The sequence below is a fragment of the Camelus ferus genome, chromosome 23, assembly GCF_009834535.1.
Source record: "Camelus ferus isolate YT-003-E chromosome 23, BCGSAC_Cfer_1.0, whole genome shotgun sequence".
Taxonomy (NCBI): Eukaryota; Metazoa; Chordata; class Mammalia; order Artiodactyla; family Camelidae; genus Camelus; species Camelus ferus.
Window position 1 is genome coordinate 26,289,394 of NC_045718.1, and position 22,352 is coordinate 26,311,745.

At 36.4% G+C, this 22,352-nt stretch overlaps 1 protein-coding gene across 9 annotated transcripts in view; it reads right to left on the reverse strand.

Moving 5' to 3' along the window:
* Positions 1–15,649: 15,649 nt before the first annotated feature.
* The window catches only part of CEP170 (centrosomal protein 170), a 100,259-nt gene continuing 93,556 nt past the window's right edge, over positions 15,650–22,352 (reverse strand). For 8 of the 9 annotated variants that reach the window (XM_014559990.2, XM_032466521.1, XM_032466520.1 and 5 more), the window contains 3 exons: positions 20,079–20,172; positions 19,285–19,336; positions 15,650–17,701 (listed from right to left, as the gene is read on the reverse strand). In XM_014559990.2, the coding sequence (XP_014415476.1) occupies positions 17,412–17,701; positions 19,285–19,336; positions 20,079–20,172 (436 nt within the window). In that variant the 3' untranslated portion in view covers positions 15,650–17,411. The remainder of the gene's footprint in view (positions 17,702–19,284; positions 19,337–20,078; positions 20,173–22,352) is intronic. The other variant, XM_032466518.1, reaches the window with a different exon arrangement.

Consider the following 22,352-nt stretch of genomic DNA (forward strand, 5'->3'; position numbering starts at 1 on the left):
TGATCACCCAAGCATAAACACCTTTTAGATAAATTTTATATCTTATATGCTGTATATTATCTTCCCGGTATTTTTATGCCATTGTGCTGCTGGAATTATCACCTTGATATTGGCAATGCTAAGCACTTGTTCTGTTACATCTCCAACTGGGTAAGTTTAATATGCCTACAAATTCCACAGGGATTGAAATCCCTTCAAAGAATGTGTGCTCTCAGTTTTTATTCATATGATATTTTTAGCTCCTAAATTCTTTTCAGGTAAAGTTGAATCCCAGGTACTGAAGAAACACCCAAAAAAGGAATTCTGTTGTTACAATCTTATTGTTCAAGTTCAACTGAATTTATCTCATCTTAACCACAATGAAATCAGAACAGAAGAGAGTATTTTTGATTTATAGACTTGTATCAACTCCAGAATTCTGCATTATACAAATAGCAGTGGAAAAACCAAGGCATTAAAAATGCTACAGCACGCATTCCAGTTTAACCAGGTTTTAACTTATTTTAAACATAAAGTTTTATAGTATCTTTTCTTCTAATATTCCTTGTAAATAATGAGCTAGAACTCCCGGGATTGAGTGTATCACCAGGTAGTGAGGGAAACGCTGCAGGGAGGGACAGTCTCACAGGTCCCTGGGGATCTTGTTCACGCCTTTCCCACTTGGCTTATTTATGAAAACTAGAAGCACAGTGGGGATTGTATTTCTTTCAACAAAGCTATTTAGTACAGTTTCACATTTGTGAATTTTTATCTGAATTGTGAATCACTTAATGTGATTCATCTACAACCAAAGCCTCAAAGCTATCACAGAAACCAGGAATTTTAGTGGTAATTCCCCCTTTTGACACCACCATATTCCTTTACATAGACATACACAGATACCTTGTAATTATAAAAATATTATTAATATAAAATTGATAAATACTACTTACTGGGTACATACAATGTGCTAGACAGTATGACAGTCACATTTCATATACTGCCACATTTAATTCTCACAGTAATTCTGGGAGGCAAGGATTACTGAGTCAGTTAATAGATGATGAAAACGAGGCATTTTTATCCATGAGCACATAGTTTAACAATAAAGGTTAATATTTGCTTTACCCCCAGAAAAGCCTAGCATTGGATCTGTTTTATATAATTTGATAAAGTTACTCATCACTAAACATAGCTAGTGCACCTCAAAAGTGATGATGTGTTTATAATGTGTGTTTACTGAGAGAGTACTGCTAGCCCCAGGGAGAAGTTCTCTTACTCACTTTCTAGACTTAACAGCACCTGCTTACAACAGCACGTTCTTTCAATTACCAATGAGACAGTCATGCAGACATTCCAAGTGACTTTCCCAAATGTTACAAAGCAGATCAATAACCAGAACTGGGATACAGTGCGTGTTTCTTTACATTTCACCCTATTTTGAAGCAGTACTATTTATTTGAAAAATAAGTTATTATTTAAAAAAAAAGATCTCTGGATATAGTGTCTTAAAATTGTGATTGATACACGTATCTTTTCTATTTTCATAACTGTTGTTGAGAAATAATGTTCCAGAATACACCAGAAATCCTCATATAGATTTTACTTTTTAAGCCACAATAGCAGAGGCTGCTCATTGCCTCCCAATATCCATTCTTTCCGTGTTTCTTATTAACAGAGCCCTGATCTTAGCTGGGCACACCAACACCTGGAATAAAAGGCTTTTCCTAGGACCCCTTGCCCTTAGGCGAGGCCACTTGAATAAGTTATGACTAATGACATGCAAACGGAAATGCTGTGAGGGACATCCAGGAAGTCTCCGTTAGGGGTCTGGCTCATCTGAGGAATCTTGTTAATGGTAACAGACTGTGACCCACTGAACAAAGTCGGGATTCATGACACCATATTAATCTAAAAAATAACTGAATACATTGAAATTTTGAGAGGGGATGAGAAATTTACATAGTCTTTATTTACCTGTTCAAAAATTATGCACCAATTACCAAGTAGAAAGCAGTTTCACAGGTGAGAAGTCTCGCAGAACTACCTTAATCAAGAGGTCAAGGTGAACCTCACCCCTAAGAGAGCAAATCAAAATCAAGAGCCATCTGACAGGATACAATGAGAAAATAAAACCTCACTTCTGTGACATCCCTGCCAAAGATGCATACACTGAATCTAATTGAAACCCAAACTAAGGAACATGCTACAAAGCAATGCCTATAATTTTCCAAAGTGTCAAAGGCATGAAAGCTAGTTTCTTAAAAACTGGATGGATGGAAGATTGTCCTAGACTAAATAAGACTAAAGAATTGTGAAACTTAAATACAAAGTTCTAGACTTGATCTTTTTGATACAGAGGGCACTATTGGGACGACTGATGAAACTTGAATGGAATCTGAGGATTAGATGGTAGGAGTAAGCGAAAGTTAGTTTCCTGATTTTGATGTTTGCACTATGGTTTGTGGAATGCTCTTGTTTGCAGGAAATACGTATTAAACTCTTCAAGAGTTATAGGGCATCATGTCAGCAGCTTAACCAAAATGGCTCAGAGGAAAAAAGTTATTTGTATTGCTATTTCTGTAAGTTTTAGATTGTTTCCCAAAAAAGTGAGAATTTTCCCAAACGAATGAAAGATGTCATTAAACCACAGATTCAAAAAGGGCTGTAAAACCCAAGCATGACAAATACATAGAAACCGTTCCCAGGTACACCGTGATAAAACCTGACCTCAGAGTCTCTTCCCATCTGCCAGCAGCAATTTCCCCCACCCCACCACTAAGAGGAAGAGGTTTTGTTACCATCAATCACCAGATTTAAAGCTGTTGTTCCCATTCCCCAGCAGGAAGGGATTCCTGTAAAAGATTAATTCGATCAGTTATTTAAAAAAAAATAAAGAAGCTATATTTTTCTTTGAACATCTAAACGGTGCGGGGGTTAAAGTTTTGACCCTGCCACGATGCCTGGAGCAGAGGTTTTGGGTAGGAATATGGACGATTTCTAACACCAGGGGCCAAGAAAAATGCCCCGTCCTTCACTGAGAGATGTGCTCAAAGTTCAAGTTACACCCCAAGATTGGGGCAAATACCACATGCCCACCCTTACTGGTCCCTTTTAGGGTCCCCAGTAACTCCTCCATTTTCCATCATAAAATGGTGAGGATTTGGTCTCTGGTTTTGTATATTCATTGCTTTTGCTTTTGGCACATTTGGAGGACCACAGGGGACCTTCACAAATGACTAATCGAGCAATTAAGTTAAACCCAGCAATAAAATTTCCCTTAAGTGAAAGCACCTGAGGCCCACTCACCAGGAAGGAGTTATGCTTAGTACATCATGAAGCTTTTATGAAGATTAATAAATTGATTTTTTCAAAGGTGTTTGAGAAGTCCGTGTAATGGTGTCTATACTGCATGCTTGAGAAATTTATGAATATTTACATTAATGAGGTATTTACTTCAGACCTAAAAAAAAAAATCCCAAAACAAAACAACCAGAGCAGCCCTTTTCCACGAGGTAGCTTCCTGCCACATGCGGCTACTGAGCACTTAAACTGTAACTAGTGTGACTGAGGAATTGAATTTTGAATTGTATTTAAATTTCATTCATTTGAATTTAAATACCCACATTTGGCGCAGAGCATCTTTAGAACAATGACAAAACAATGACACTTTAAGACCCTAATGATAATAATAATTATAATGGAATTTATTATAAATACTTTTAACGTCTACATCAGAGTTTCCCAGGTTGATTTTGCAAATAACACTTCTCTCTCAGGAAATATTAAGTTTAATAAAATATTTGGGGAACTCTATTCAATATCTTGTAGTAACCTATAATGAAAAAGAATATGAAAACTAATACATATATATGTATGTATGACTTAAATATTATGCTCTACACCAGAAATTGACACATTGTAACTGACTATACTTCAATAAATATAAATAAAATAAAAATATATAAAATAAAACGTTTGGTTTAACAGAATTAGGCTGTGCTCGTCAGATCCTTTAATGTTAATATGTACTGTGCATATTTAGGAATAAGACATTGCATGCAGAGTTTTTCCAGTTTCTTCCAAACTTATTTATTCCCAGAATCACTTTTGCCCTCATAGTATCTGAAACTTGTGTTTGGGAAAACATCTGAAACACAGTTTAGAAAATCCTAGGTTTAGAGAAAGGGGATTGGGTAAGATTAAGACCTTGGACCTACAGAGCACCACTTCTGAATGAGCCTCTGCCCAGACACAGCCTCAGGACCTGATGCTCTTCATTGTTTTCAGTTGATTTCCTTTTTCTGTCACTATGTTTACCTCATTCCTGTTCCTCAACTGCCCCGCCCTATATTCTTCAATAACTGTTGCTACAGAACAGTCTTCATGACAGAGCCTAAGACAGGTGCTTTTTAACTTCTTTAAAGCATAAGAGCATGCTTTTTAAAATGAATTCTTATAGAAAACGCTACAATCTCGCTCTATAAGAGATGAAAAGAACATCTCATTACTATAAATGTGGTTGAGGCATATGCATTTACATTGACTTGTCAGGGGAATTAACAAAAATAATCATAAAAACAAATTCCAAATTGGGGTCTGTGGACATTAAGAGCCTCTTTACATCATTCTTGGCATGTAATTGAGTTTTCTGTTTTGTTCTGGTTGTAAAAGTATTAAAAAGTCATGAAATACCCATGTAAGTAACTGTATGTGGTAACAGGGCTCTTCATGTATTTTGTTTTATTTATTTTTTTATTAGATGACTTGTAATTACAGGATGCTCTTAGGTTAAACAGACTTAGCAGAAAAAACGTTATCTCAATATTTGTTTCCACTTCTACTACCTACAATGAAAAAGAATATAAAAAGGAATACGTTTATGCATATGTATGACTAAAACCTTATGCTGTACACCAGAAACTGACACAACATTGTAAACTGACTATACTTCAATTTAAAAGAGAAGAAAGCGAGTGATTTTATGTTATTTTTAAATTCAGAATCCTCAGGGATTCTGATTCACTGTGTCTGGGATGGGGCACTCGCATCTGCATTTTTCATATCCCCCCTTCTCTTTTTGCCCCGCAAAGTTAGGATGCTATAAATCTGCAGGCCACTATTTGAGAATCCCTGCTCAATGCTGCAAGCTTCTTGGGGACTTTTAAGGGGTAATTTGACATGAATTTACATGAACCCAGGCTTAGGTTTCTTATCTGTAGAGCTCTGGCCAGTTCCTAAACTTCTACAGACTTCCTTGCTCCATTCTTACCATCTCACCTTGTTTCCTGATCCCCGCCTCTTGATCTGAGCAACCTGGACTCTGGATATTGTTTTGCACTTAGTAGGTCTGCAACCAATATTTTTTTGAATGAATCATGTGCTTGTCACCTGCCTGGACGCAGACCCCTGACTGCAGCTCCTGCCCAGCTGACTCCTGTGGCTCTGAGTTCTGCCCTGATAATGTGAGTAATCCTGCCCCTAACCTACCCATATCCAGGTTCTGACTCTGTAACCGAGCAGGACCCTGTGGGTCTTCCAAGGTCAGGCCCCTCCCCCATATCCCCCCATATCCCCTGCTGTAGCGCCTCTCTGAAGGACCCAGACATAGTATCTCATATATATTTCCCGAGTTTTTCAGATGCTAAAAACCACCACCAAAGGGAAGAAATTAACTACTTGATGATGGAGAGCACATGGCCCCCATAACTTCTGGCACCTAAGGGTTGATAGTATTGACCACCGTTAGCATCAACCAATGAAAGAATCGTGCACAAGCTGATCGTGTACCCTGAGACCCCCCTCCCTTACCTGCCCTTTAAATATGCTTTGCTGAAACACTTCTAGGAGTTCAAGGTTTTCTTGGGCATGAGCCACCATGTTCTCCTTGCACAGCCCTGCAGTAAACCTTTCTCTGCTCCAAACTCTGATGTTTCAGTTTGTTTGGCCTCATGGTGCATCAGGCACGTGAACTTGCCTTCAGTAACAAATCCTCCTCACTCCTTCATCCTCCACTCCTCCCACCATTTGCCCTTCTCTGGTCCACTAACACTCAGGGATGACACTCTGAACTTTTTGTTCAATAGGACCTAGAGCCAGAGGAAGCCCAGACCCCAGACCAGACCCTTTTTACAGTAAGACTTGGTCTGAACTCTCACAGCTTCAGTATGTAATTCTGGGGAGTGGTGAAAGAAATGGAAATTAGTTTATGTATTGAATGAGGTCGGCCAAGGCAAAGCAGACTCAAATGCCATCCCAGAAATGTCAATAGTCACAGTGCAGTAGGCATGTTTACAATGCAGATCTAAGTCATTTAGAATTACTGAAGTGCAGTCCGGAATATGGAGCTGCTGGCTGTTTAATAGAGATCAATAAATAATTCCAGCACATAGCAAAATTAAAACTCTGCGTTGCCATCTGGAACACGGTGTTCACAGGCTGATTGGATACCAGCTACCTAATGTCATTATATTTCTCCTTTTCAAAAGAGTTTACAATATCCCAGCATGAAAAATTTTAAAAAATACTTAAGACAAAATGAGACTCACGTTTGGCCTGAATGTTTAGGAGTTTCTCTTAGACACAGAAGAGGATTTGTTATGTTTTTGTAACTGGAATTCTTTATTTAGTGACCCTCCAGCCCTGGGATTCTGCCTTTTTCATGCTACTTAACATTCACTATTAAATTCAATGCAATTTGAGGACAAATAAAAGGAGGGTATAAACTGGTATCTTTTACCTAGTAAACATATAGCCAAAGCGTTGCTTATAAATTCAATTGTGATAGATCAAATGGCAGTTTTAACTCAATGAGGACTGCCATGTAAAAGAATCCTACAGCAAATTCTTTTGTGAAACCAAAAATCGTCTTAAAATATATAAATGATATTTATCCTTTACATTTTTGGGTGAATACAAATTTCACATGAATGCCCAGCACACTTTTCTGCAACTCTCTATAGCACAGTTTTCTTTCTCTTTTTCTTTCTTTCTCCCTCTCTTTTTTTTTTTTTTTTGTATATAAGTTTCAGGCATACAGCACTATAATTCAACTTCTGTATACACTACCAAGTGATCACCACCACAGGTCTAGTTGAGACCCATCACATACAGTTGACCTCCTTTATTCATTTTGCCCTCTCCCAAACCCCTTCCCTTCTGGTAACCACTAATCTGTTGTCTGTATCTATGAGTTAGCTTTTGTTTCATTCTGTGTGTTTGCTGGTTTTGTTTTGTTCTATTTTGTTTAGATTCCACAAATGAGTGAAATACAGTATTTGTCTTTCTCCATATGACATTTCACTTAGCGTAATGCTTTCAAGGTTCATTTGTGTTATCACAAATGACAGTATTTCCTTCTTTCTCATGGCTGAGTACTGTTCCACTGTATAAGTACACACACACACACAGGGTATTCCATAGTATATACATAGTATTCCATTGTATGTATATAGTACCTTCTTTATCCATTCATCCATCAATGGACAATAAGATTGTTTCCAAATCTTGGCTATTGTAATAATGCTACAATGAACATAGAGGTGCATATACGTTTTTGAATTAGAGTTTTTGTTTTCCTCAAATATATACCCAGAAGTGGAATTAGCTATGTCGTGTGGTAGTTCTGTTCTTAATTTTTTGAGGAAACTTCATACTGTATTCCACAGTGGCTGCAGAAATTTACAGCCCCACCAAGAGTACAGGAGGGCCCCTTTACTCCACATCCTCTTCAACATTTGTTTTTCCTTGTCTTTTCAATAATAGCCACTCTAACAGGTGTAAGGTGATATCTCATTGTGGTTTGGACTTGTATTTCTCTGATAATTAGTGATGTTGAGCATCTTTTCATGTGCCAGCTGTATGTGTTCTTTGGAAAAATGTCTATTCAAATCATTTGCCTATTTTTAAAATAATTTAATTTTTGCTGTTGAGTTGTATGAGTTCTTTGTATATTTTGGATAGCAACCCCTTATCAGATATATCATTTGCAACTATCTTCTCCTATTCAGTTGGTTGTCTTTTCATTTTGTTGATGATTTTCTTTGCTGTGTAGAAGCGTTTTAGTTTAATTCCATTTGCTTATTTTTGCTTTTGTTACCTTTGTCTTTGGAATGAGATCCAAAAAGCATTGCTAAGATCAGTGTCAGTGAGGTTATTGCCTAGGTTTTCTCCTAGGAGCTTTATGGTTTAAAATTTTATATTCAAGTCTTTTATCCGTTTTGAGTTAATTTTTGTGTATAGTATAAGATAGTGGTCTAGATTCATTCTTTTGTATGTGGTTGTTCATTTTTCTCAACACAATGCATTGTCCTTTCTCCACCGTATGTTCTTTGTCTTTTGTTGCAGATTAGTTGTGCATCTATGTGCGGGTTTATTTCTTGGCTCTCTGTTCTGTTCCATTGATCTATGTGTCAGTTTTTTTTACCAGTAACATACTACTTTTATTGCTGTAGTTTTGTAGTCTTGTTTGATATCAGGGAGCATGTCACCTCCAGCTCTGTTCTTCTTTCTTAAGATTGTTTTGGCTGTTTGGGCTCTTTTCTGTTTCCATAAAAATTTTAGAATTATTTACTCTGTTTCTATGAAAAATGCCATTGGTATTCTAATAGGGATTGCATTGAATCTGTAGATTGCTTTTGAGTAGTATGGACACTTTAACAATATTAAGTCTTCCAGTCCATAACATGGGATATCTTTCCTTTTTTTTTTTTTTTTTATCTTCTTCAATTTCTTTTGTCAGTGTCTTTTAGTTTTTAGTGTATAAGTCTTTCACCTCCTTGGTCAAATTTATTCCTTGGAATTTTCTTCTTTTAGATGCAATTATAAATGGGATTATTCTTTCATTTTTCTTTGGGAGAGTTTGTGTATAGAAATGTCACAAATGTCTGAATATTGATTTTGTATCCCACTTGATTATGGTGTATTAACCTCTTAATGTACTGTTGGATTTGGTATGCTAATATTTTATTGAGGATTTTTTGCATCTATGTTCATCAGGGATATTTGTGTGTAATTTACTTTTTTGTGGTGTCCTTGTCTTGTTTTGATATTGGGGTAATGCTGGCTTTGTAAAATGTGTTTAGAAGGTTCTTCTATTCTTCAATTTTTTGTAAGAATTTGAGAAGTATAGGTAATAAATCTTCTTTGAATGTTTTGTAGAATTCACCAATGACGTCATGTGGACCTGGGCTTTTGTTGTTGAGAGCTTTTTGATTATACTTTATTAATAATATCTGTTCATATTTTCTATTTCTTTATGATTAAGTCTTGAAAGGCTTTATGTTCCTTAGAAATTTACCCATTTCTTCTAGGTTATCCAATTTATTGATGTATAATTTTTCACAATAATCTTTTATGATCCTTTGTATTTCTGTGGTATTGGCTTTTTTATTTATTTATTTTTTCTGTGGCATTGGCTTTAATTTCTCCTCTTTAATTTCTTATTTCAGTTATTTGCGCCCTCTGTCTTTTTTCTTGGTTAGTCCAGCTAATTGCCTGTTGATTTTATTTAGCTTTTCAAAGAATCAGCTTTTAGTTTCATTGATCTTTTCTATTTTTTAGCCTCTTTTTCATTTATTTCCATTCTGATCTTTACTATTATTTTGTTCTAGGAATTCTGTACTTTTAGTAAAAGAATGTTGCCTAGAGCCTGAAATATGTAAAAGAGCCTACTCTCAAGGCTCTGACCTTTAAGGGTATTAACACTTTCCCACTCATATAAAGACGAAAATTTACTGAATAGAAAATAATATTTGTCTTGGTGGAGGTTTACAGGGACACCATGACCTGATCCATGTGGACAGCTGCAAGAACAAAGGATTCCAACATCAAGAAATTTGCAACAACCAACCATATCCCCTTCCCCTTTTTAGTATAAAAGGAGCCTGAATTCTGACTTGGGGAAGATGGTTCTCCAGGACGTTAGTCCCCTATCTTCTGGGTCTGCTGGCTTTCCGAATGAAGTCATTATTCCTTGCCCCAATACCTAGTCTCCCGATTTATTGGCCTATTGTGTGGCGAGTAGTAAGAGTTTGGACTCAGTGACAGAAGCAGTAGTCGATGCAGGCCTTGGTGTAGTGGCTGCATTGGTGCTCCATCTCCCCCCTCAGAGAGCTCTTACCATTTCCCTGCACCCCACCCTGGTTTCAACGTTTCTGCATCTAATGCTTCTTGCCTCTGGCTCTTTTTCAAGGCAATGTCCTCTGACTACTGAAGCTGCTCTGCTTGCATATGCAGGAAGCTGCCAGTGCCTGGACATTTAAGTGGTCCCTGGGGCAGCCCTCCGCCAGTGTCTGCTGGAGTATACAGAGTATGAAATTCCCAATCTTTGCCCCACAGTGGCACAGCCCCAGGCCATCACTTACACCCAGCATCCCCTACAAGGTCCGGCTGAAGCCACTCTCCATGGGCCTTTGCCTCAGATCCCACCTTGGCCTGGCCCCTTCCCTTTCCCTGTCCTGACTCCCCCATTCCCTGATGGTTTTGCCTATGAGCATTGCCTTAATAAATCCCTTGCAGATGAATTCTTACCTCAAGCTGTGCTTCTGGTTCACTGGCCTATGGCATTTAAGTAGGAGAATTTTCAGAACATAAAGGAAATAGGGTGCTCCAGACAAAGGACACAGCAAGTGCGAAGGCTTAGAGGCATAAAAGGAAAAGCTTGGAGGGTGGTGGACTGTGACCTGGGCAAGGACTGAGTTGGGGGCTTTGTGTGGGACAAGAACAGCGAGCAGAATCTAGTGGTGGAGGATCCATGTTCCAGAGTTTGTGTTCTAGCCTGTAGGCAGCAGGAAGCCCAGGAGGCTTGTAAGCTAGAGACAGAAGAAAGAAGTGATGGGTTCAGATCTGTTTTAGAAAGATATCTTTGGTCTCTATTGTGGACTGTTTGTCCCCAAATTCATATGTTGAAGCCTAACCCCTTATGTGACAGTAATTGGTGTTAGGACTTTGGAAGATAATGTTACATGAGGTCATGAGGGTGGGGCTCCCATGATGGGGTCAGTGCCCTTGCAAAAAGAGCTACCACAGCACTTCTGTCTTCCTTTCTGTGCCATGTGAGACCACAGTGAGAAGGCAGCCTGCTGTCAGCCAGGAAGGGAGCTCTCACTGGAACCCAACCATACTAGTTCCCTGATCTCATTTTTCCAGCCCCCAGAACTGTGAGAAAAGAAATTTCTATTGTTTAAACTGCCCAGTCTAGGGTATTTTGTTATGTCAGCCAAGTCTGCTAAGTTTTGTCAAATGTATTCACTCCTTAACCACCACCATGCCAAAAAGCCCTCTTGTGCTTGTTTGTGGTCAATTTTCTTTGCCCCCAGTCCTACCCCTACAAGCACTAATCTTTATCTTTTCTGTCACTACAGATGGTTTGCCTTTTCTAGGATTTCACATACACTGAACTATAAAGTATGTACCATTTTGTCTCAGCTTCTTTAGCTCAGCGACTTTTGAAATTGATCCATGAGATTGTGTCAGTAGTTTGTTCCTTTCTATGGTTGAATGCAATCTCATTTTATCAATATAGTATCACTATTTATCTATTTACTGTTAGTGAACACTGGTATGTTTCTAGAACATAGAATAAACATGGCTTTTGTGATAATTGTATGCAAGTGTTTTTGTGGACATATGACTTCATTTCTCTCGGGTAAATGCCTAGGAGGGGAATGGCTGGGTTGTGTGGTAGGTAGGTACGTACTTAACTTGATAAAGTAGTTCCACTGTTTTCTAAAGTGGTTGTATCGTTTTTCTCTGCTCCTTTTTAATGCTGTTCACATCATGAAGTCTTCTAAGGTAGTTACAAATTCAGGGTAAAAACATTTTTGTATCTTGGAGGAAAGACCCTAGAATACAACCATGGGCACAGACTGGTAATGGAAAAACAGACACAGCAATGTTCACACACCCTTCAGATGCTGAGTGTAAGAGTGGAAACAGCTGAAGGTCTTGGCCATGAAAAGCTTCCATTATCAATGAGGACACACAGTAGAAAATCAGGTGATCAAGTGGGAGGCAGGTAGCGCCAGAGCTTCAGACATTTGGAGCAAAACCTACAATGGAAAAAGCACAGAGGGACTCTCTCTCTCTACACAAACACACACACACACAGTATATATATAAAATCTAAAAATTTAATAGATACATATGTATGTATATTATACATATGTTTAGACTAATATGTATTATATATATTATTATATGTGTATGTATATATATATAAAAAGAAAAAATTGTACACATTTCTTCATTTCAGATTTGGCAGAAATTCTTTTCTCATTCAGGGAAAATCCAACAGTCCCCACCCTCATGGTCGGCACAGGAGGCCCTCTTGTAATTCATCTACCAGTGTCAGGTGAAGACCATGCTACTTTTTCCTGGGAGGAAACAGTAGCTCTTGCTATACTCCAGCCATGCTTTGTCTCAAAAAAGCTCCAGGGTCATGCTCTCTGTTGATCCAAAGGGTATTTCCTTTTCTCGGTTTTGCCGTGTTTAGAGATAAGTATTGAAACAGATAGCTTAAGAGGCAGCTCTCTGGTCATAGCTCTGATACGGACTCAGTAGAGACAGCTATTTCATATTTGCAGCCCTGGGTTTTGCCTCTTTAAAATAAGAGCAGAGCAGAGTTAGCTCATAACTTGGCATGTTTCTTGATAGCATCTTCCCTGAAGAACTCAACATCCAGATCTCTAGAATGTTCAATATCTCTTTCAAGGGATCTGTTGTGTTCGACATAAGGAAGACATTCTTAACATCTCGTTATTGCTTGTTGCCACTGAAGTTTATTAGGATCCTCAGCTCAGAGTTCTACCCAAAAGCAGAGGAAGGGCCCAATGACCTATTCAGATCTGTGGCCACTGTCCTGAGACAGAGCACTGAGGAGCAGGAACAGGGCTCTGGCTTGTTCATGCTGGAGCACTTGTCTGCTGGGTGAGAGCCAGTGGAGCTTGGCTACAAAAAATATGGATTTTCAAGTTAAATAGATCTTGATTAAATCCCAGCTGGGCTGCTGAATACGTTTCTTAACCTCAGGAAGCCTCAGTTCCTTCAACTCTCACATATGAATAATAACAGCTTGTTTATTTGAGTTTTTGTGAGGATTGAGATACGGCATGTAAGCATTTAATATACTGGATGGCAAAAAAAAAATAATCCCTCACTCAGCACTAGTATTGTATTTATTTTGGCCTCAAACTTTAAATATAGATGAGGTGGTTGAACTACATGTCTAACATTTTGAGATCTAATACGCCATGCCTCAAAATTAGAAGAATTTTCACCCTTCAGCTCAAGGTTAGACCTCACAGAAGTAAAAGAATTATAACTCTAAAAAGACTATAATCAATTAACAAATGTTTGTTGAACATTTCAGTATGTATAAATATACTAAAAAGGGTACTAAATATTCAACAAAAATCAGTTCCAAGTAGCCAAATGTCACAAATGTGGAACAAGTATGGAGCTTCTCCTTATGGTCAAGATGCAGAAAAGAAGCAAGAAGGGGAAGTATGAAGCTAACAAACCGCACTTGGAAGAAAGGAGGCAGTAAGTAACCTATTTAGGCCAGAAAGATGTTAAACAAGTCTTTGAAGTTAGAGCTGCGGAGTTCAGATATTCCTCCAGTGGCCTTCCATTGTGCTGGTAATTCCAACATTCAAATAAAGCAAACGTGGATTTCTCTAAATTGAGAAAGTGCCTTGGAGTAACTTGTTGGAGAACTTGCATGCAACTTCAGCTAGAATCAGCTGCCGAGTGGGTTCCCTCGGGGATCTGGCAGCAGCAGCACAGCACTAGAGAAGCTGCCTCGTACTTTATCCAAAATCCAGTGTTAAATGGGGTGATACAGTGCAAGTGACTTTCAGGTGAATCAAGAGACTGCTGGCAAGTGTTAGCAACTGTATGTACAAACAGATTAAAAAACAAACTATTCTGTAGAGCACAGGGAATGATACTCAGTATCTTGTAATGACCTTTCATGAAAAAGAATATGAAAATGAATATAAATATGTATATGCATGACTGGGACATGGTTGGTGCTGTACACCAGAAATTGACACATTGTAACTGACTGCACTTTAATTTAGAGAGAGACACTATGGGGGCTAACTACGGCAAAGAGGGGAACCAGGGGGAAAGGGACGGTTGCAAGTCAGACCACAAAAACCTCCCAGAAACCAGAATAAAAATTAACTTAATCATTTGTTGAGCTGCATGCACTTACTTTTTATTAAGAATCCATCTATTGGGAAATAGCTGTGTAAAGAATGGACTGTGATCTCTTCATTTGACATCAACTTACATAACTAATTTTTAGTTTCTAGTATCTGTTACCCTACTCTACAATCGAAGGTCTGTGAAGGCAACAGTTCACTTCTGCTGACAGTAACCTCAGTGCCTAGATGTGTGTCGGGCACTTAGTCCATATTTGTTGGAGAAATGTGATCTGGGCTGTATGTCAAAGAGTTATGAGAACACAATCAAGAGAAGGTTTTGTAGGCCAAGGAATCAGAGAAGGCTCTCTGAAGACAAAAATGAGCAGCACTTCCCAGTCACGCACCACTTGGACTGGAAGGGGCTTGGATATTAAGAATGCTGCTTTCATTTTGCAGATCAGAAGATAGGGAAACACATTTCTAGCTAATGAGGAATGGGTCTCGAGCCTAAGCTTCTAAGTCGAGTTTCCTTTCAAAAGTGAGGGTCCTGTCAGGCAGCAATACTGCAAGCAAAACCAAGGACAGATGAAGGAAGCAAAACAGCACAGACGTTTTAAAGCATAGTTTATCCAGGAAATAAAGGCTATTTTATTAATTTAGAAGGAAGACACGTACATATAGTGGGGGAAGGGAAGCAAAAGGATGTTAAGTATGTGGCACAGCCCTTTTCTGTGGCCCAGTCAAGTGAGGAAGCTTTCTAAAAAGGTTGCTAGGATTCTGAAGAATGGAAGGGATGTGCATAAGCAGGAAGGAAGCGGAGGAAGAAGCAAGAACACAAAGCAATGAAGAAGCTCAAGGCTGGCAGGCACTTGTGGTGAGAGCCTGTCTGGAGCACACAGGCACACAAGAAAAGGGCCAGACTACTGAAAGCGTAAAACTTGGTCAAGCTGAGAAACAGAAGGTTGAACAATAATAGGGAAATCTTCAGACTCTTTGGGTGTGAATGGTATGATGAAAATGAGTCCAAATCCATTTAAGATGCATTTTAAATTTCTTCTTTGTCCTCCAAATATATCACTGTCATAAAGCCTTCTGATGATTCCAGGCCAGCTGAAAAAAAGGCTGTGCATGTGCACTTTATGTTAGAGTATTAAGTTAAGAGATTAAATTGATGAAGTATTAGTAATCCAGATGGTAGAAGAAATAAAATATACAATAATTGTATAAAGTTCCAGAAACACTTTATTTAAAAATGGAGTTGTAAATGCATAACAAAATAACATAATAAATGTAACAAAAATAAATAAGGAGAATAATGTATTCATACAAAATAAAAATAACATAGTAAAAGGCCAAATGTTTATAATTGAACAAAACTGTGTAAACACTTAAATGATAATGTAAATAGAATAGATGCTAATATTTTCCTAAACAACTCCTTACCTTCTTCTTCCATGTGGATATAATCAGTACCCAAACATTAAACAAAAGAGGAAACACTGGTGATTATTTTGTTTTACTTTTTTCTTCTAATGGATTGACCCTGTTTTAATGTTTCACTTATTCCTTCAAAGCAATTTTCTTTTCATTCATGCTCTTTAACATTTTTTTTTTCAGTCTGCCGTTATAAGACAGAATGGGGAATTTAGCTCTACAAGGAGAATAGTTCATTTACCCCCCTTTTTTTTCAATTTAAAGAAAAATATGAGATCCATTATACAACAGGCTTTTGTTTTTACATCTCTACAAAACAGTTTTTTTTGCATCTTTATTAACTGGCCCAACAGTACAGGATTTTTAAAAATCCTGTAAAAACTTGAAGTGTACAGAGTTAGTTTCTTAAAACAAATGAAGTGCAGGATTATTGCTGAAGCATTAAAGACTATTTCATTAACATTGCAAAAGTTGCTGTTTTAACCGTTGTAGACTTACGGGGTCAGGGTTTTGAAAATCCAGGTCTAATAATAATATTTAACTGAATTAAGATTCACCCAAATTATAGTGTTCTGGAAACATAAAGATAATTACTTTCTTTTTAAACTTATCCAAATGTGAACTTACTGGAAAGAGAAAAAACAAAGTTTATAGAAGATGCTTTTCATAGGCTTCCTGTTCAGCACAGGCCCAAAGCCTTGGTCATTGTTGTCTTGCAGGGTCCTTATAAGTGTACATGACTGAGACAGGATTTACTATGGGGTCCTACAGGGAAACACACAGAAGCAATTCATTGCTTGGAAGTGAAACTATCCACTAATCTTATGACTACTGGTTCTCCAAGTTTCCTAACGTGTAAAATTTTAACTTCATGATCATTTCAAGGGAAATCTTTTTTCAAATGTCACGTATAAACTTGGTAACACAGGATCAATATACATGTTCTTGGTTTTAAAAATATACTCCACCTAAACTAGCTGTCTAGTTTAATCTTTCTAGTTACCATTTGCCCTAAAATGAGACAAAAGCTTACTTTCATGAAAAAAAAAAAAGGAAGAAAAGTGCCAAATTGATCTTTCCAAAAGTGGAGTAAAACACTGTGGGGTTAAAACAAATACAGTGTTATCAGTTACCTATATACAAAAAAAAAAAAAAAAAGATGGTTTAGTCCTTATTGACATATAGACGTGTCCACCTACCACTCCCAGCAAATCTTAGTGCAAACATAATAGTTCATCTCCGTAAACCCCAAGACAATTTACGCAGCAACAGAGTTGTATAAATTACATATATGTTGGAAAATTTAGAACACAAGGACTGTTTCGAAAGGTCAGTTTGACTGTGGAGACTATGTGTTATTGTATCCAATGGTAATGAATACTAATATAAATCCTATTAATAAGAAGCAAATGTAAGTGTTTAACAAATCTGTACAGATGAAGAGGAAGTCCATTTCAGGGAGCAGCTTGGCACAGGAGACATGGGGGTCAGAAATGTTGGGTATTTAGTTTGCTTGTAGGTCACAGCATGGCTTAAAGAAAAAAAACAAAGATCTATGAAGGGAAAGGATGCAATTATCTAATTCAATTTGAAAATCATAAAACCACAAAATGTGTAACTGTCACAATCTGCTTTGTCCTATATGTGCATCAAATGGTAATCTAAATGTTCTCAAAGGATTATTATGACACCACATTATAGGTAGAAAATAAATAAATAAAATTAAGAAGACAGAGATAACAAGATTGTAGTTGATCAAGCTGTCTTATTGTGTATACGTCAACACTATGCTGCTTCCAATATTCCTAGTCATTCCACAGGTAATTATCTTTAACAAGCAAGAGAAAGTCACTCATGTACTGTAACATCTTCCTCTTCCCCATCAGGGTTGAACCTATTGAAATGTATACTGAAATCAGCCTCAGATTCGGCATTCTCAAATTCAGCTGAGACTGAGGTAGCAGCAGGATGAAGAGCCCTAGCTTCTTGTTGGCAAAGTGTCGGTGTCTGACCCGGGCTGCTGTGGTTATTCACAGGACTGGACTTCTGTTTTGGTGGAGAGGGCAAGATAGCACTGGGAAATCCCATGTTGTTCAGAGCCTCCAAAGTTCCATCCGGGTCAATCATTGCATTGATCGCTAAAAGAAAGAAAAAGAAACGGTAGAGAGAAAGACTTAATTGTTGATGCAGTTAAATGTGGATGAACACTGCTTATGAGTTGGATAATATTTCAACTACTGATGCTTATTTACATGAACTTAAATTTGGCTAACCCTTTCAATTCTGTATTTTAAACCCCACTTTCAGTAATTCTGGGGCTGATCTATATCGCAGATCGTAAAGATATGAATGCTTTCTCTGGTCCCTTGAGTAGGTCACTTACGGGCATTTCAGAACCGATAGGAAGACTGGTATTTGGAGATAAGGAATTTAGGGAAAATCTTTTTAAAATCTGCTTTCATCATTAGGAGAGGATGGTTATGATTTAAAGGAACACTCCTAGTCTTATTTATCACTTAGATAATTGGGGATTAGTTGCTAAGATGGGGTTCAGAGTAACCTGAAGGTTAAGGAGGCTAAATACTAGCACACTTTGAATGCTACCACAGCATGCTGTCATTCATCCTGGTGACAGTGCGAGGGTACTTGTCATGTGCAAGTGTGTAAGCACCCACTGGGCCATAAAGGTCCCCTCGGAGCCTAGATATTAACAGCCCACGGCAGCCCCAGCCAAACAGACCCTGCTACCTCCACGGGAAGGGCCAGATAAAAAGCAGCTTTCAATCCAGAAGATCCTTGAATGGACAAAGGAGAATCTTAAGACACAGATATTCAACTTGGTATCGGGTAGAGTGGGGAGTTGGGAGAAAGAAGCACCACAGATACAGAAATCATAGTAAGAGGTCTTTTTCAAAGCATATCCCCATCTTACCAGCTAACAATCATGTGAACAAGACACTTTTACTCATAGGGGTATACTGTAACCCTTAGGTGTGCTGACGCTGAGAAAAGGTTAAGAATCACTTTGCTAGGACCAACATATCATGACTATGATAATTCAATCAATAAGGACTGAGTAGAATTAGCAACTGACTCTGGAATCTGCCCGTTGTACCACTGGGGACTTCTAGGTCAAGACACAAAGGCGTTAATGTATAATTAAAGATCTGACACACACCAAAAACAAGGTCCTTGTTCAAGCTTAGGAGGTAAACAGACTCTTTTTCTTCTGTCCCCTCTCTCTGGTCCCTATGTCCAATATGCACTCATTTCTTGTGGTTCATTCAAACAACTATTATTTAGAGTAGAAGATAAGTTCATTTGGTTTATAACACAAATATAATTTAAGAATTATCAAGTAAATAATGTTAACTGTCAATGAGCATTTTCAGGTACATATATACATTTTAATATATTATTTTATATACTTTTCATATACTAGTATTTATATATATAAATAACAGGTACTATGTATAAAGCTGTGAGTTATAACATCTAGCCTGTATGCCCAGGATTTAACTTTATTCTATTTTTAATTATCTATACTGGGTTTTAAAACTTCCTTTTTATGAGTAATTTGAATAAGTAGAACTCTATATCTATCCAAACATCATTACACTTAATCAAATAGTGTTCTAATAATAATATTTTAGAAATAACACTCAGAACATACTTGTCCTACGTTGTTAGCTTTTGATACTTAATTCAGTAGTAAATTTACCTTGCAACTGCTTTTCAACTCTTTTAAGCTCCTGTAAGATAGAAGAAATTTCCTGTAGGGAAAGCAGTGACAAAATTAGCTTACTTTAATTAAAACGTTTTTATTTGATAAGTCATGAACCTCAAACTCATCTTATTTGAAATACTTAATATTATGTACATAGCACTAAATGTGTAGCAATAGAATATAAAATTATGATATCCAGGAAGCAAGATTCAGATTTTAAAATCTTTAATGTTGAAATAATTATTTTTTTCAATGAGATAAGAACAGAAGATAAAAAGTACAAGATAATACTACTGTTTGAACAAAGACTTTGAAAAACCTGTACTGGTCAACCTTGGAACAACTATAAAAGTGCTTATGGATTTAGGCTGGAAAACGTTTAAGTTATAACCTTAGTTTTAGGATGACTCCCTGAACAATAAAAATCTACAAATTCTTGAGGAGGAGACAAGCAATCTATTAAGTTAATGGAAATGACTCATTTTAACTTATATTTGAGTTTGCCTCTTGTTTCAAAATTGCTCATTTATAACGTATAATTATTACAAGAACAAAAGTGTAGAACAGTGAGAAACATAAAAGGTTCCCCCATACCCTCCGCAACTTTGAAGCAATCAACAATTTAAACCCCTGTGAGAGATGGCTGAAGGCATAAGACTTCCCAAATTTGTACATTTATATCTTCTTTTATAAATGTAAACCAACCGTTAAAAAAATAAGTGTATCATTTCCCTTAAAATAAAACTCTACTTTTAAAATGTTTTCATATTCAGGAAAAATTACCATACCATGCTTGAGGTTTTCACAATAGGGACTTCACTTTCAGCTCTTAACTTGCTTTCTATTTCATCCCAATTTCGATCTTTGTCTTTAAATAATATTCTATAAATGAAGAAATAAACATTTCACTTCTCATATTTTAATAATCTATCACATTTTTATGACAATACAAAAAAGTGTGTCTTTTCAAAGCTACACAAGAATAAAAAAACCACCAAATATTATATGAACTGTGAATTAAATACTGAGCCAATCTCACCAATAAACTCATTTATGTGAGAGATTTGTATTAAAAAAGTAACTGACTGGTTATGAATACAAATATAAAACCTTCAGTATTTATCTTATTCTTTATTGAAAAGCAAATATAAAACAAATGTTGATATAACTCCAATATTTCATCTAATATTTATAATTAGCCATATAACCACTATTTATAATGACAACACAACTTTGTTCATATAGAGCATATGCAGTGTAATATAAAATGAAATTAAGGTGAAAATTGGTTGAATTGTACCTGTTAACACCTCATTATACAGGAAGAGGCATCTTATTTATTCAGCAAAGCATGCACATTATTTCAAAGGTTTAAAATTGGAGTACTTATGCTGCTTTTGTTTAAAAATCCTAATTTATGTTAGTATATTTGTACATAACCTATGGGGAGTTAAGACACTATCCTTTTGACAAAAACAATTGCCAATAAAGATAATTATCCTTACATTAGAAATTAAATTCAAGTATCTTAACTTATAAAATAAAGTACCACAAATTTTTGACTTGTCTTTCAAATGTGATATCCTTCTTGCATGACTCAGGAGACATGACTCAGCAGTTTGAGAGCTGTAAATACTAGGTATCTTTTTGATTTCTTTTAAAATTTCTTCATTGGGCCTGGAAATCTAGTTTAATTGCCTTATATAAAAATCAACATTGTAGAAGTAGGTAAATTATTACTGTTAGAAGCTGATCAGTATTTAAGTTTAAACTAAACTACATCTTTATTTGCATTTCTCAGTGCAGACTGAGAAGGATACCCTGTAGTAAGGAATAGTCAATAGTAAGAGAGAATGGTCGAGGCAAGTACTCTATGAAAATCTACTGAATGAATAAATGACTGAGTGGATGAGGATGCAGTTACTAGGGAAGAAAGACTTGTATTTCAGTAGGTCGTATGACCACAGGAGGAGACCTACATGGTATTTTTATAGATACTACTGGTGTATCAAGAGGACCCATATTAAAAAAAAAAAAAGCTAATGAAATTGATAAAATTTTAAAATTAAATGCCAGGCCAAGTGCTACTATCAGCCAACTTGGGTTTTTTTCCCCTTAATTTTATGTTTTCCTAAGTGGCATGTGTATACCCTAAGAGAAAGGCAAGATAATCAACTGGAGAAATGGTAATAAAATATTAAATCTCTTATTTTATATATATATATATTTTAAAAGACCAATATCTGATGTATTAACTTTCCAGGGTTTTTCATGACAAAGTCCAAACTCCTTAACAAGATCTGCCTAAACTGATCCATCTCTCCAGTGTCATCTCTCACCAACCCTTTCATCTAGTTTTTGACTAATGCCATGTAAAACTTAGTTACACAGATCACCTTCTAAATTTACTGGAAGGTAAAGCAACCTGCTTAAAACATGTTAAAATGGCTGTTTTTTAAGAACACCCTTAAACATAATATTTTAAAAAAGGAACTTTTGAAAAAGTTTTTGAAAAAAATTATCCAAATGATTTCTTTTAAATTAGTTAGCCTTACAATTCAATAAGAATGATGTTAATGTGTTTTTACCATGACTATTGGTACTCATCAAACAATGATGAAAGGTATTATTTGAACATATAAGCAATATAAAATTATACTTGCATGGAATATTATAATTCACAAAACATATTCAGACACAGTTTCATTGTAATTAAAAATTTTAATTATAGGACTGAGAAATAAATTAAGCTATAGCATCAACAAATTTTTCAAGTATTTTTATATAAAGTTACCTTGAGCCTACATTTTGATATTCCTTTAAAATGTACCAGACTCCCTCTTCACTTTACTGCCTTCTAAAATATTAATTTAAATTCTTATTATGTTAAAATAATGTAATATGCACTGTCTTGACCTATTTTTCACTTTATAAATTTACATTTTTAACCAAGGTAATTGAGACAATGTTAAAAAATATATAAATATTTCAGAAAAAATACATATTATATATGTATAATATCTATTATGTATGTATATAAACATACATTTCTTCCCCCGAGG